Source organism: Oryzias latipes, chromosome 1 (genome assembly GCF_053564925.1).
Source record: "Oryzias latipes strain Hd-rR chromosome 1, Olatipes_Hd-rR_3.1".
Classification (NCBI taxonomy): Eukaryota; Metazoa; Chordata; class Actinopteri; order Beloniformes; family Adrianichthyidae; genus Oryzias; species Oryzias latipes.
In genome coordinates, this window is record NC_136237.1 from 33,114,585 (window position 1) to 33,130,828 (window position 16,244).

Consider the following 16,244-nt stretch of genomic DNA (forward strand, 5'->3'; position numbering starts at 1 on the left):
CTGTTACTATCACTGTTATAACAGCTTTCTGAGTGTACATTCAGATAAATCTACATCAAATTTGTTGTCCTGGAGATGTCTGTCTCTTTTATCTGAACAAGCACATACTGTACAGTAACACTGAGGTTTCTCTGGTGTTGATGTCAGGCTTTGATTGATCATATTGAGTTTAAGCTGTCCTGCGTTTAGACTTGAAATTATTAGTTTGAATTAAGCATTGATTTTATTCTGTACTTGCAGTCTTCTAATGTTGACTGATTTTACTATTTTTTTATGAAGCAAAACCTAAAAGAAATGTAATGAATTAAAAAATACTTGACAGAATCAGTTTTTTTTTTGTAGGACGTGAGTCATTTCATTTTACAACTTTGCAATTCTTTGGCAGCATGTTCGTCATTTTTGCGTGAATGAGAGATGTTTTTTCTTTCATTACGTGCAAATTATCTTTACTGTTCTGCATTGAAGCTGCAATCACTAAAGTGTAAACTAACATGTAACAGACAGTAATGCTTCCACAAACAATCACAGAGCAACTGGTTAAACAGATATTGACACTAGAACAACCACTCACTCTGGATCCTAATGCAAAAACAATGATAATATTCTGACCTATGAGAGGCTGATGCAGAACATTTCTGTGCTTTACAAACTTTACCAAACTAAAACAGATTATCATGTTGCTGATATTGGAGACGGGGCATAGTGTGTACAGTGAGTGACTTACCAACTGAAAAAATGGAGTACAGATAATATTTATGATTTAAGAAAGTGTATCTTCTATGAACTTTAACAAGCTAAGTTATCCGATACAGTACAGTTAAATTAGCCACTAAATTGGACTGTTGTTTATTTTTGTACATTAAGAAATAAATAACTTTAATTTACCCTGTATTTTTGGTCCAATGCAAAAAAAAAAAAATGTTTCTGGGATTGTAACTAATTAAAACCTGTACCGAAGACTTGTTTCAAACAGAATTTATTAAATTTGGACTTACATGTATATGTATATTTTTTTATTTCTTGAAATAAGATTTTTTTTAGAATTGATAGACGTATAACTTGTCTGCGTACATTTTATTCATGTTACCACAAATGTTAAAGAGTCTGGAATTTTTTCCTGTCTAAGTAAATTGAGATGGATCGATTATGTAAATCAGCTTAATTGAAATAAAGTTAGTAGTGTTTGTGTTTCACCAACTTTTTAAAAAATGTTCAACATGCTCATTGATGGCAAACTTTGCGTATCTTCCTGTGTACTTTTTTCCACCTTTTTTTTACTGTCAGTGTTTCAAGTATGTAATCCAACAACTATTTTGACATTCCCCGAATGGCTCCTCCCTTACCTAAACAAAGATAGTCACCATGACCCTCCTTCTTATCCACCCCTGTGCTAGAAGCAGGAAGGGAGGACTTCTTGATGTATTTTTTATAAAACAGTCAGAACAGAAATAAAAAAAGAACTTACCTATTGTTTTTAATTAGCCACTTGCCTTCAAAAGGTATTTAAGTTGAGGATTAAACACATTGTCTCTATCTGACTTGAATACCTCAAGAAATTTCAGTGGCCCAAATTATGAGCTAAATCCTACTTCTGACCAATTTAGGACTCCAACAAACTAAACTCTGCAAACAGCATTGTTTATACGATGCACCAAGAGTGAAAATGGGTGAAAATTCCTGGAGTCTGGAGTTGCAGCCCATGCTTTCCATCTGAATACCAGGATAAAATCTTAGATTGTGAGGCGTCTGCCTCCAAAATCAGTTATTGTCTTCTGCATTGTGGTCCAAAATTTCTACAATGAAACTGGTGTCACAAACAATGCTATGAATTTGCTTTGCAAATGATCCCCAGAGCTTCTTAGTTGGAGCTGGTGGCACAATTCAAATGAGTAGTCACCTTTGGGTTGGTCTCGTTTCCTGCTTGTGTTGAAGCCTGATATGACAGACACTTTAAAGTCTCACTCTGATCATTTTTATATATTTTAATAGCATTCCCAGTGGTCTTTTAATTATGATCATGCCGTTTTTAGCCAAAATCGAAAAAAGCGCTTCGTTTTCCAGGGCATAGTTTCAGCAGAGCGGCAGGAGCCTACCCTCATTTCCCATCATCCCTTTTTTCTTACACCCTCAGAACGCCAACCTAACATTACCATGGAAGCAAAACTGACGAACAAAATTGGAGCTATCCAGCCATACGGTTTGAAGCCAGATGCCAGCTCAGACAAGGAAAACAAAGACGTTCAATCGTCTGAAAGTGGCAGCATCGGAATGGAGTGGAGCAGGGAGCTAGTTGCTACGACTACCCAGGCTTTTGGCAACAATTCTTCTCCTCTGCTCCTGATTCGCAATCATTTGAAGAAGGTAATACTGAGCAAAACAGTTTTTATCTTAATTTGGTTTTTGTCCTCCACCAAGAGAAAAATTCTACAAGAACAAAACACGACTTTTATTGGAGTAGGTCTTTGAGCTCTTCCTTCCCAGCAGTTATGATGGAGTCATTGACAGTGTAGACCTCTTCATTTGACTTTTTTTTAAATTTCAAGTTATAGCCATGACTGTCAATCGATTTACCTGACATAACTCGTTTTAAACTGTCATTGTTGCAGGTGTGTCATGATATTTCCACTAGAACTACAAGTCAAAATGCAATCCCTTTTTTCTTTTCTTCACATGCTCCTATCTGATAGGTCTGTTGTAAATTCAATGTCAGTGTTAATGTTTTGCAATCATTAATACCTGAATACATAGTCAGTACTTGCAGTACATTCTTGTCCACAGAGATACATAGATTTGTGTAAAAAAAAAAAAAAAAAAAGGCTAATAAACTTGGTATGTACAGTTTGTGTTGTCTCTGATTAATCGCATTTTCTTCATTCTGAATGCAAACCGAGCAGGTTGCACAGGTTTGGGAGGTTGAGCGAAGTTGGAAGTGATGCCACTCTTGGCTCCTCCCCCCTCGTGCGTTCACGTCTGTTCCCGAGCATCACACCACTGACACGGCCCCGCCCCTTTCTCAGGCTCCGTACAAATGGTCGGATGCGACGCAGATCTCGCTGTCATTTAGCCAACAGTTGGTTTCCGACGCCCGGTTCTCTGCCTGACCGTCCTTAGCGGCGTTTTTTTCCTTCTCTAGAAATCGACTCATCAGTTCCAGTGCCGGTAACCAGCTTCTCTGTTGCTGCCCCACAAAAAAGAGTTGAGGACTAAAGAGAAAGAGGAGATGACTGGCACGCGGAGGAGACTCGCCGAACTGTCATGTCTGCTGATGCTGATTCACTGCTTGGCGAAGACGGGTAAGAAATAATTTTATTGTTTTTTCCTTTGTGTGTATGTTTTTTGTTTGGTTTTTTGTTTTAGCTCTTTGTCTGTGAACATTAAGCTTAAACTCACTTTGATATAGTTTTAAATGAGTTTGAGGTTAAATGTTATTAATTGCTATGAAATACACTAATTATGAATTTAAAATAAGTTATGCCAACGTCTGTAAAATTGTGTTTACGACAAACTCCTTTTGGTTTATCACCAATTATTCTTTTAGTTTGGAACACAGTTTCTGGAAATGTATGGTTTTGTAATTTTCTTGAAAATTAATATTTAATTAGATTTTAACTATTTTGATTCCTGTAAAAATTGTATTTTTCAAGATTTTACTCGTTTAAAAGCTATTTGTCGAAATTCATGTCGGAAAAAACCTTAATATGCTTTGCAGTAAAGAGAAATGAAAGGGATGTGTGTACGGCGCTGTCATTGGTCGGGTTTGCTAGGTGTTGCTGGGCAACACCCAATCACGTTCGATACCGGCTCGTCTCGAGTTTCAGTGGGCGTGTGCTAAAAAATGCTGACTGACGGTTGTCATGGGGTTGTCATGGAGGGCGCGACCTCCTCCTCGTCTCTCCTGCAGGCCGGGTGCGGAGCGCGGGATGCTGCACAGCCTGTTCTCCCTTTGCTGCCCATGACAGAGCAAAATTAATTAATTAAAATTATAATGTTGTTATTATTAATATTAATTAGTCATACTTTCTTTTATTCTAATAACTTAAAATTAGTTTTGTTTTGAAATCACTGATTTGGGATGGAGTACATTAGTTACCAAACCCTTTTAATTTCTAATATCAACATTTGCTGTTGATCTATTATGTCAGATTCTCCAGAAATCCCTCAATGATTGCCACTTTCCTCCATTACATTTTACAAAATAAAAGCCTAAATTTTTTTTTCCCTACAACAGATCAAATTAATGTTGAGATATAAGATTAATTTTGGCCTAAGATCATAGTAATGTTATTTGTGTTTTTGAAAGACACAGACTAGTGTCACAGTCCACATACCTGTCAATGAGGTGATGTCCATGTTTGTGACACCTGACTTTGGGAGTGACTGCGTACTTCATAAACGACAATCTTTATGCCACACTTTGGGATTTCTTTGCTGACCTCAGTGCCAGAGCGAACGTCTCGGCAACTTTTCCACTGTCACTATTATTGTTCATTCTAAAATGGTTGCAATTGGTTGTAATGCGTTATAGAAACAAATGGTTAGGATTTGTAATTGACATGTTCACTGCTTGTAAGGGCTGCAGAGTGGGAAAAGAATTGTGGGAAATATTTTAATTAGGATATGATCCTTCATTTTTAATAAATAATTCAATATTTGTTTTGGTTTTTGCTCTCTGCTGTTGGGAACAAAACTCAGAAAACGCACAACAAAATGTTTCTTCTAGATTCTGATGTGGATTTTTCCCAAATTACATTGGACCGCCAATCATAAGAGTTTATCATAAAGCAGAAAACTTCATACTGACATAATTAAACTTTAACCTATCCACTGAGCAATAACAGTAAAACTGGCTAGTTATTAACTATTGGGTGTGTATATGATGACACCTTATTGCACAGGGGCTTATTGTACTTTTACTGCAGGCATGTGACGTGATAAAGTTCGCTCACAAAGTTTAGACATTCATTAAGTCTGCAGTTTCTGTGTCCGCATTACACTATCAGCAGTTTCTGTGTCCGCATTACACTATCAGATGAGGTTTGAAAGGACAAGATGTAAAACTAACCACTTCCCTGATGTGTTCTAAATGAAAGTTTTCTGAAAAAACTCAAGGAAAATTTCACTTATAAGGTTTTTTTTTTTTTTCTGTTCCTGTAAGTCTTGAGTCATGTAAGTTTTGCTGAGAAAATCCACTCCAGGGTCTGTTTCCTAACTTCTCTGACTCATGTCAGTGTGTGTGGTTTCTACAAAAATGCAACCATGGATTGGAAAGGGGCTGTTTACTTTACGGAGCAAAAGTATCTGCCTAAAAGTCAGTCTGTTCATTTCTTTATTAGGTGCCAGAGTAGGTAGGAGGTCATTGTTAACGATTTTCCCATTGTTGATGCCCTTTTTTTTTTTTTACAATCCTCCTAAACTCCTCATAATCTGGTCTGACCTGTCTTCTTGTTTTGTGTTTTTTGGAGTTTCGTCACTCCGGAGTTCTTGGGATGACTTAGCATTGAGAGTCTGAGCTGCTGCCTTTGGGTCACTGTGGCATGTTGTTATGAGGAATGTCAGCAGGGGACCAATCAGCAGCTGGTGGTGTGATCTCTGTCTTAAACTCCTCCCATGCCATTGTCTTAAAGGGATAGTCTGACAGTGTCCTGAGCCTCCAGCTGATTAGGTGACAAGGGACCTTTAGTTTTGCCCCAACCTTCTATTATCAGGGGGCACCTGCCTACGTCGGATCATCTCAGTACAGGACCGCACAATAAACCCGAGTTAATTCATGCTAGATTTATTTCCCATACTTGTTGGATTTCCAGTCTAACATTTCAGCCTGTATGTGAGAGTCATGCAAAAAAAGAAAAAAATGTGACCACATCATTTGCCCAGCTGCTGTGTTGCTCCATCTTTCGCTCTAATGTAAGCCAAAACAACCATACAACATTTTAGTAGAAAAAAACGTGTTTCTTTATATTTTTATCTCAGCTTTACTACAATATTAACCTAGAGAACGTTAACTTAACAAGGATCTTAGCTGTGTGTGAGTTGGCACATTGCCACATTGCTACCTGATTACCACAAGGCGATGTAGATAAGCTTTTTGTTAGGTGACGTTTAAACGCTGATAATGTCGTGTGTTAGTTGTTCCTCATGACACACTTTTTATTTTTATTTTTTGTGCAGACGGCGCGCTCACATGCAGCTCTTCTCAGCTGAAGTGTGGGAACGGGAGGTGCGTCACTCGCAGGTGGATCTGCGATGGAACAGATGATTGTGGCGATGGGACGGATGAGCTCCTCTCCACTTGTGGTAGGTTGTTCTCATCTAATTGGACAGAACAGCTTAAAATCAAGATCGCATCCACGCATAAGATCCATCATTGTTCCCGTTTCTGCCCTCAGCCTCTAAAACCTGCCTGCCGTCACAGTTTAACTGCGGCGCCCCAATCAACCAGTGTGTCCCTAAAAGCTGGCACTGCGATGGCAAAGCTGACTGTAGCAACGGAGCGGATGAGAAAAACTGCAGTAAGTTTTACGCACAAAGGGGGTTTTGTTCTTGTGATCGATGATAGCAAACACAACGGGATCAAACATCACTATCAGGAAGAAAAGTTAATTATTGGCGTCCAATAGGAAGGAGGTTTTCCCCCATTTTTCCTGTGCAAAATAAGTAAAGTTGTGTAATTTAATGAACCACTTGGTCTTAAACAAATCTTAAAAGTGGGATAAGCCCAAGCAGATTAAATCGGGTAAAAAAGAAAAAAGACATGTCAAACACGGTAGTAGAGGGTTCATGATTTGAACAGGATAATGATAAATCATGTAATGAAAATGGTTACGGTAGAACAGGGGTGGGATTATATAAATTTGCTTCCTTCCACTCCCTTTCTTTTATTTAATGTCTAATTATCTTAAGTTTATCTGTCTTTGTATGAATGTATAACTGCTGATTGTATTGTTTTGTTTATTATTCTTGCTTTGATTGCTTGAAATGAACCATTTCAAATCAAAAATCAAATCAAATCAAATTTGGGCAACAGAGCCAAAAACCTCTTACAATCACTAAAGTGGTCATCAAACCTTTTTGCATTGCAACTTTAATGTTTAGACTTAATTGCTTCTGTCCACATTTTGCTGATTCTGTCGTCTTGTTTTTTGTCACAGCCGTGAAACAATGCAAAAACGACGAGTTTCGCTGCGCAAACGGCCAGTGCATATCCCTCAGTTTCGTCTGCGACAACGACAACGACTGCTCAGATGGTTCCGACGAGACGACCTGTTCCAAGCCCACTTGTAACCCTCTGTCTTTCCAATGCAACAACTCTGTGTGCGTGCCTTCCCTGTGGCGCTGTGACGGGGACGAGGACTGTGCCGATGGATCTGACGAGTGGCCGGAGACCTGCGGCGGGAAAAAACCAGCAGCTAAATGCAGCGTCAGCGAGTTTGAGTGCGCGAATGGGCAGTGCATCCCTGGCAGCTGGAGGTGCGACGGAGGCATTGACTGCGATGATCGGTCCGATGAGCTCAACTGCAGTAAGTTGGAGCATTTGGGAGAACTAGTACAGAAATATTTTATTTAAAAAAAAATAATAATTGTCAGTGATACATTTTAAGATTTTAGGTATGTAAGATCACCTATTTCTGTTTTCCACACATGGCACCTGCACATTCATTACCTTGAAAGATCTAAATAAGATATTGCGAGATGTGCAAATTCATCTTTAATTCGTTTTTACATTTTTCTTTCTCCAGGTCGCCCTGTTTGTCTGGAAGGCCAGTTCCAGTGTGGTGATGGTTCTTGCCTGCAGGGCAACCTCAAGTGTAACTCGGTACGCGACTGCAGTGATGGCAGTGATGAGACTGACTGCTCCACAGGTGATTAAAAATCTGAAGAAGTTTGTGTATATTATGTTGTTTACCGCTGGAGACGTTCATGACCTTAATCCTATGTTCCTTTTCCACAATGTAAAGCATGTGATGCTCCATCGGAGTTCAAGTGTAGCAGTGGGGAGTGCATCAGCATGGAAAACGTGTGTGACAAGACAAAAGACTGCAGTGACGGATCTGATGAGCCTGAAAGCTCATGTGGTGAGTGACGTTGCGACAGCCCACTGGATACAGATCACCTTCCCGAATCTGCTGCAAGGACTTCCAGTGGAAAACTCTCTGCCTCTGGTTTCCGCAGGCATCAATGAGTGTTCAACGGCAAACGGCGGCTGCTCTCACCACTGCAATGACCTGAAGATCGGCTTCAACTGCTCCTGCCCCGCTGGTTACAAACTAAAAGCAGACCAGAGAAACTGTGAAGGTGAGAAGATTGACTTTTGGTTTTTAGGATGAAAAAAACGCGTAAAATCAAAAATCAAGTTTGTTCCTAACGCGTTCTTATGTATTTCCGTATACAGACATTAATGAATGTGCTGAAGCCGACACATGCAGCCAAATTTGCATCAACCTGCCTGGCAGCTACAAGTGTGATTGCGAGTGGGGCTACAAGATTGACCCTGTGAGCAACACATGCAAAGCTGAATCAGGTACAACTTGACTGGATCTTTTTTTTTATTTCACTGCGTGGCTCATTTCACAGCCCTGTGTTAAAGTCTGATCAACCGCCCTCTGCAGGAACTGTGCCCGCCCTGCTCTTCACCACCAGGCACGATGTGAGGAAGATCTTAGTGGACCATAGCGAGTATGTCCAGGTCATCCCTGGCCTGAAAAACGCTGCGGCTCTGGACATGGACATGGCTCAGAAGACCCTCTACTGGTCTGACGTGTCTCTGAAGAAGATATTCAGGTAAAAATGTTGTACACGCTGAAAACTGCATATGAAAGATTTCAACTAATTAAATATTTTAAATAAAATCCTCAGCTTTTAACTTTTCTTATATCTGTCTACCTTAAAACAACTATTGCTATCTCCTCAGTGAACGTGGGTTTCTTTACATGAAACAGCTGACTTTTGTTGTTTTTTCTGCATGACACCTGACACGGTGCTAGAATTTCATTTTGCCAGCGTCAACATTCAGATCCCTTTAAATGAGCACAACAAATATAAAAGCTTGAATTCATTGATCTAGCCACAGGGGTTGCAAGCCAGTTGCCTCTGTGCCGGTCCCAAGCCCGGATAAATAGAGAGGGTTGCGTCAGGAAGGGCATCCGGCGTAAAAATTGCCAAAATAACCATGCGAATCATCCACAACACTTTAGACATACCGGATCGGTCGAGGCCCGGGTTAACAACGACCGCCACCGATGCTGTTAACCTACAGGGTGTCGGTGGAAATTTGACTACTGTTGGTCGAAGAAAGAGGGGAGGCAGAAGGGCCCGTGGCCAGAGAGAGAAGGGAAAAGGCAGGAACATAGGTTTGAGAATAGGGACTCTTAACGTTGGCACAATGACAGGGAAAGGCAGAGAGCTGGCAGACATGATGGAGAGAAGGAAGGTAGATGTACTGTGTGTGCAGGAGACAAGGTGGAAGGGCAGCAAGGCACGTAGTATTGGAAGAGGATACAAACTGTTCTATCATGGTGTTGATAGGAAGAGAAACGGGGTAGGAGTGATCCTGAAGGGGGAGTTTGTAAACAGTGTTCTAGAGGTGAAAAGAGTCTCAGACAGGATGATGAGCTTAAAGTTAGAAATCGAAGGGGTGATGGTGAATGTAGTCAGTGGGTATGCGCCACAGGTTGGCTGTGAGTTAGAAGTGAAGGAGAGATTCTGGAGTGAGTTGGATGAGGTCATAGAGAGTTTTCCCAGAGGAGAGAGAGTTGTTATTGGAGCAGACTTTAATGGGCATGTTGGTGAGGGCAACAGAGGTGATGAGGAGGTGATGGGCAGGTTTGGTGTGAAGGAAAGGAATCTGGAGGGACAGATGGTGGTGGACTTTGCGAAGAGGATGGAAATGGCTGTAGTCAACACTTACTTCCAGAAGAGAGAGGAACATAGAGTGACATACAGAAGTGGAGGTAGGAGTACCCAGGTGGACTACATCCTATGTAGACGAGGTCATTTGAGAGAGGTTATTGACTGCAAAGTGGTGGTAGGAGAGAGTGTAGCCAGACAGCACCGCATGGTGGGGTGTAAGATGACTCTGGAGGTCAGGAAGAAGAAGAGAGGGAAAACAGAAAAGAAGACCAAGTGGTGGAAGCTACAGAATGAAGAAACTTGTGAGGAATTTAGGCAGAAGTTGAGACAGGGTCTGGGTGGTCAGGATGAGCTTCCAGATGACTGGGAAACTACAGCAGAAATTATCAGGGAAACGGGTAGGAAGGTGCTAGGTGTGTCATCTGGAAAGAGGAAAGACGGTAAAGAGACTTGGTGGTGGAATGAGGAAGTACAGGAATGCGTCCAGAGGAAGAGGTTGGCTAAAAAGAAGTGGGATGTAGAAAGGACTGAGGAAGGTAGACAGGAGTACAAGGAAGCGCAGCGTAGAGTGAAGAGAGAGGTGGCAAAGGCCAAACAGAAGGCTTACGATGAGCTATATGACAGGTTAGACACAAAGGAAGGAGAGAAGGACTTGTACAGGCTAGCCAGACAGAGAGACAGAGATGGGAAGGACGTGCAACAGATAAGGGTGATTAAGGACAGAGATGGAAAGGTGCTAACAACCCAGGAGAGTGTACAGAAAAGATGGAAGGAGTATTTTGAGGAGCTGATGAATGTGGAAAATGACAGGGAAAGAAGGGAGGAAGATGTGGTTGTTGTGGAGCAGGAAGTAGCAGAGATTGGAAAGGATGAGGTTAGGAAGGCTCTGAAAAGGATGAAGAGCGGAAAGGCCGTTGGTCCTGATGACGTACCTGTGGAGGTATGGAAGTGCTTAGGAGAGACAGCAGTGGAATTTCTAACAAGGTTGTTCAATAGGATTTTAGAGAGTGAGAAGATGCCTGAGGAATGGAGGAGAAGCGTTCTGGTCCCGATCTTTAAAAACAAGGGTGACATGCAGAACTGCAGCAGCTATAGAGGAATAAAGTTGATGAGCCACACAATGAAGCTGTGGGAAAGAGTAGTGGAAGCCAGGCTTAGGAAGAAGGTGGAGATTTGTGAGCAGCAGTATGGTTTCATGCCCCATAAGAGCACCACTGATGCCATTTTTGCTTTGAGAATGTTGATGGAAAAGTACAGAGAAGGTCAGAAGGAGCTGCATTGTGTGTTCGTAGATTTAGAGAAGGCGTATGACAGGGTGCCGAGGGAGGAGCTGTGGTACTGTATGAGGTCGTCTGGAGTGGCAGAGAAGTATGTCAGAGTAGTTCAGGACATGTATGAGAGAAGTATGACGGTGGTGAGATGTGCTGTAGGTCAGACAGAGGAGTTCAAGGTGGAGGTGGGACTACACCAAGGATCAGCTTTGAGTCCTTTTTTGTTTGCTATGCTGATGGACAGGCTGACAGATGAGGTAAGACAGGAATCTCCCTGGACAATGATGTTTGCGGATGACATTGTAATTTGCAGTGAGAGTAGAGAGCAGGTGGAGGAACAGCTAGAGAGGTGGAGGTTTGCTCTGGAAAGAAGAGGCATGAAGGTCAGTCGTAGTAAGACAGAATACATGTGTCTGAACGAGAGGGATCAAGGTAGAAGCGTTAGGTTACAGGGGACTGAGGTGAAGAAGGTGCAGGAGTTTAAGTACTTGGGGTCAACAGTTCAGTGTGATGGGGAGTGTGGAAAAGAGGTGAAGAGGCGAGTGCAGGCAGGGTGGAGCGGTTGGAGGAAAGTGTCAGGAGTGTTGTGTGACAGAAGAGTGCCAGCAAGACTCAAAGGAAAGGTGTACAAGACAGTGGTGAGACCAGCTCTGCTCTATGGGTTAGAGACGGTAGCAGTGAGACAGAGACAAGAGGCTGAGATGGAGGTAGCGGAGATGAAGATGTTGAGGTTCTCCTTAGGAGTGACCAGGTTAGACAGGATAAGGAACGAGTACATCAGAGGGACGGCTCATGTTGCCTGTGTTAGCGACAAAGTCAGAGAAGCCAGACTGAGATGGTTTGGACATGTTCAGAGGAGGGATAGTGGATATATTGGTAGAAGGATGTTGGAGATGGAGCTGCCTGGCAGGAGGGCAAGAGGACGGCCAAAGAGGAGATACATGGATGTCTTAACAGAGGACATGAAGTTGGCTAATGTTAGGGTAGAAGATGTCCATGATAGAGTGAGGTGGAAAAGGATGATTCGCTGTGGCGACCCCTGATGGGAAAAGCCGAAAGAGAAAGAAGAAGAATTCATTGATAACGTGTTTGCTGCTCCTTTATAAACTAAACTTTAAAGCTTTCTGGTATGAAATGGTGTTGGAAAAACATCTTCAAAATTGGCGGGAAACTGAGTTTTTCCTTTTGCGTTTAGGTTAAACTTGGCTGACAGCTCCTCCAAGCCTGTCACAGTCATTGACAGTGGGATTGAGACCCCAGAGGGTATTGCCGTAGATTGGGTCCACGGCAACATCTACTGGACTGACAGCACTTTGAAGACGATCTCTGTGGCGAGCACTGATGGCACCAAGAGGAAAACCCTTATTAGAGAGAACCTGGATAAACCAAGAGCCATCACCATAGACCCAGTCAATAAGTAAGCCAACACACTTTCTACAGCTTTTTGTTTTAGCTGACTCCCATTTCCCGATCAGATTTTTAAACATCTCATTTACTTCTTTTTCAGCTTCGTGTACTGGACAGACTGGGGACATCACGCCAAAATCGAGAAGAGTGGTCTAAATGGAGCCGGTCGTGTTGCCTTGGTAACAGAAAACATTGTGTCGCCCAATGGCATCACTCTTGGTAAGTAAAACGTTAAAACTTTGTTAATGGAAGTAAAAAAAACAAAACTCCCTAGACTGAAACATGATAATCAGGTTTTTGCTCTCTGGGCAGACATGGTCAACCAGCGTCTGTACTGGGTGGACTCCAAACTGCACACGGTCTTCAGCATTGATGTGAATGGAGGAACCAGACACAGGGTCGTTGTTATCAACCAAAGGCCCTCTCATCCTTTTTCACTGACCGTCTTTGAGGTTAGCGCTTCCACCATCCCACACCTTGGTTTAAATGTGTAAAGGAACAAGTTGCTATGATGTTGTTCTTCATCTACTAGTTGCACAATTTCCTGGAAACCCAGCAGGGACAAAAATGATCTCTTGAAGAAAAATGATTTGTAACTTGTGAGAGTAATGCGATATAATTTTAGAATTGAACTGTTACATATCAATTCAGTTAATTTCTTATACAACTTATTGCAGAATTTTGCAACTATTTCATCCAGCAGCCTAACAAGTGACAGATCAAGAGACACGCAACACTTTAAGTTGCCTTCAATGTAGTGTTTTCATACAGATTTAAAGGCCTCATTTTTGGTCCTCATTACATCTTCTACATGATCTATGTGTGTTTTGGTAGCAGATTTTAATCTCATATTCAATTTGTTCAGAAAACAAAAAATAATAATTTTGTGGTAGAATTATCAAATTAAGGTTTAGTACACATGTTAAGCTTTATTTTTGCTAAAAAACTTTTAGTTCGTTGTAATGTTGTAAATCTTACAGCCATGTATTTAAAAGTATTTTTTGTAGAAACCAGTTTATTTTGTTCTAAAGTTATTTTTTTCAGAAATATACTATTATAAAAAACTAAAAAACAAAATGTTGCCTCAAAAATGGACATAAAATGTAACAAATTAACGGTACATTCATGAAACGCTATTTAGGTGTTGGACTGTTAACCATGACTTTTTCTCATGACTGCTTGTAATCATTCAAACTTTCTCTAAACAGGACAAAGTGTTTTGGACGGACACTGGTTTGCGGGGCATTTACAGCGCCAGTCGTCTCACAGGAAGAAACCTCACCCAGATTGCTGGAGACCTGGATCATCCAGAGGACATCATCCTTTACCACAACCTCAAGCAGCCCATCGGTACGTACCGGTACATTGACTGAAGTTAAAGAACGTCTACGCTTGATCACAAAAACTTTGTTTTTGTTTTTTTAGGCATCAACTGGTGCAACAGTGGGAAAGACAGCTGTGAGTTTCTGTGTCTCCCTGCTCCTCAAGCCAACACAACCTCCCCTAAATACAGCTGTGCCTGTCCTGACGACATGAGCCTGGGTCCCGACATGAGGTCATGTGTGACAGGTACGTGTGTGCAGCATTCATTTAAAAATTGATGAGTTATGTGACATCACATGTTGACTGCAGCCCTTATATCATTTCCCAAAAGGCTCAGCAGACAAAAACAGAAATCCACTCCCATCTGTGACCCCCACCAAGCCCGTCCCAGTTGACAAGACTACAACCACCACCGTCGCTAATAAAGGACCTGCATCTACCTCATCTGTGCGGAGCACACAGGTGCCGTCCGCCAATGCCCAAGGTAGGCAAAAGGTTTATGAAGTTGCAATCTTAACTTTGGGATAATAAATATTTATCATCTAAAATAACATTATAACGTTGATACTTTCAGGTAACAGACAGTTTGTGACTCCTACGGAGGCCCCTACATCGTACTCTTCTACTCTCGTCGTCGTTTTGTCTATCAGTAAGTTACAGTTTTGTGTTTTCATTCCTCATCTTCTCTATTCTCGCTGATCTCAACGAAACTGTTCTCTGCAGTGCTCGTGTCCCTGCTGGCCATGGGAGCTTTGTTTCTGTGGAGGCGCTGGCGTGTGAAGAACACCAACAGCATCCACTTCGACAACCCCGTGTACCAGAAAACCACAGAGGACGAGGTGCACATCTGCAGGAACGGCTCTGACGGCTTTGTTTATCCTCCGGTAGCATCCCTTTATTTATTCATTACAACCAGGCGATCCTTTTTGCAGCTTTTCTTATTCCGCGTTACTTCTTTTACAGAAACAAGTGGTATACACGGACGAAATGGATTTGGCATAAACAGAAAAACGAAGAGCCCAGCGACAGACTGGCGGACGTGTCCAGGGTGTTTCCTGCCTCCACCCAGGACTGGCTGCCATAGGCTCCGGCAGCCCTGTGACCCCAAAGAGGGACAGAACGGGTTTAGACGATGAATGAATGAATGAAACAAAGATTTTTTCCCCCTCTGTGTCTCTGGGCCTTGCTGCTCTGCCCTTTCTCTCCAAACTTGTTTTGAGGTTTTCGTCACTGACCGCAGCACTGTGCCGTTCAAGACTGCTAACAGGCCTCCTCTGAGCCCCCAGCATGGTAGAATGAAGCAGAACTACTTCACGATGAAGAATTACCGCCCCTGCATGGATGTTCTCTTCCTGTCAGGGCTCTGAAGCTGTGGATGCTATTTGAAGAATGTTGAAATGTTCTTGCTGAGATGCACATGCTTCCTACAAGTGTCTCATCAAGCCGTTCCTTTGACTCATGCTTTCGTAATGCTCAAGTGTGCCTTGTAGCCTCACGGGTGAAGCTTTGCACAAAAAAGCCCTATTGATTTCTGTGCCTTTCCAAAGCCACTGCAGGCAGCTTATTCTTACTGGAAGATCAGGGTTGCACATTTGCTTGACTCCTAAATCAAAAGCTTTTATTTTTTTTCTCTCAATATTGTGTCTTGAATAAATTCTTTTTTTGAATGCTTTTATTTTGTAAGTCACAGACGGTTTACATTTTATCTGCTGAGCTTTATGACTACAACCAAAATGAAGAAAAGGTTCCTGTCTAAAGTGAAGATATAGTACATACAATGACTTCCTAAAAACTGTAAATAGTTTCTGTAAATGTTTTGTAAAAATTCTTTCCTGGATTGTTTTGGTTTTATTTTTTACTTGTGTAAGTTTAATCAAAACTGTGTAAATATCTGATATAGTCTTCTATTTATTTATGGAAAGTTCTTGAATGTTAATAGTATAGAAGTTGAATCTAATGCACATCTTTCAAATTAAAAGCTGGGTTTTTGTTTTCCTGAAAGCCTGTTCACCCAGTATATTATCATGCAGCTGTTATTTAACTTACCTTAATGAAGCCTTTCAACAGCCCACAAAGGGTTGTGTTTAACTTGTTCACAACTGTGCCTGGTTAAAACCCTCCTTTGTTCCAGGTTCTTCATTCTTGTCTTAGATAATTCATTTTGCGTCCTTTGTTCTGTTTCTTTTGTTTCTGTTACTGAGAGTTTTTTTTTTTTAATGTGGAATTAATAAGGAGAAATGTCTTTTAGAGACGTTTGTTCTCCTTCACTGCAGAAGTAATGTTCACGTTTGCTATAGGTTGATGTCCGGCAAACTGGTTTTTAAGTTGCACTGTATTTTTTTGTTTGTTTTTACTTTGAAATGACTCTTATGTTGAATAAAAGACTCTAACTGTAAA

At 41.5% G+C, this 16,244-nt stretch overlaps 1 protein-coding gene across 1 annotated transcript; it reads left to right on the top strand.

The window, feature by feature from the left end:
- The first annotated feature begins 3,000 nt into the window (after positions 1–3,000).
- Positions 3,001–16,244, top strand: ldlrb (low density lipoprotein receptor b). The gene is made up of 18 exons (XM_011474298.4): positions 3,001–3,293; positions 6,169–6,294; positions 6,387–6,509; positions 7,149–7,517; positions 7,737–7,859; positions 7,956–8,072; positions 8,170–8,292; positions 8,390–8,518; positions 8,607–8,778; positions 12,313–12,534; positions 12,625–12,743; positions 12,837–12,976; positions 13,733–13,874; positions 13,950–14,093; positions 14,179–14,331; positions 14,422–14,496; positions 14,571–14,731; positions 14,811–16,244. Exons 1-18 carry the CDS (start codon positions 3,221–3,223, stop codon positions 14,847–14,849), a joined length of 2,550 nt encoding a protein of 849 aa, XP_011472600.2. The 5' UTR covers positions 3,001–3,220; the 3' UTR covers positions 14,850–16,244.

Excerpts from the sequence above, each read along its gene's own strand:
- ldlrb (XM_011474298.4), top strand. The coding sequence starts at position 3,221 with ATGACTGGCACGCGGAGGAGACTCGCCGAACTGTCATGTCTGCTGATG. Across the intron at positions 7,860-7,955 it reads TGAGACTGACTGCTCCACAG|CATGTGATGCTCCATCGGAG; the intron begins GTGATTAAAAAT and ends CACAATGTAAAG. Across the intron at positions 14,732-14,810 it reads ACGGCTTTGTTTATCCTCCG|AAACAAGTGGTATACACGGA; the intron begins GTAGCATCCCTT and ends CTTCTTTTACAG.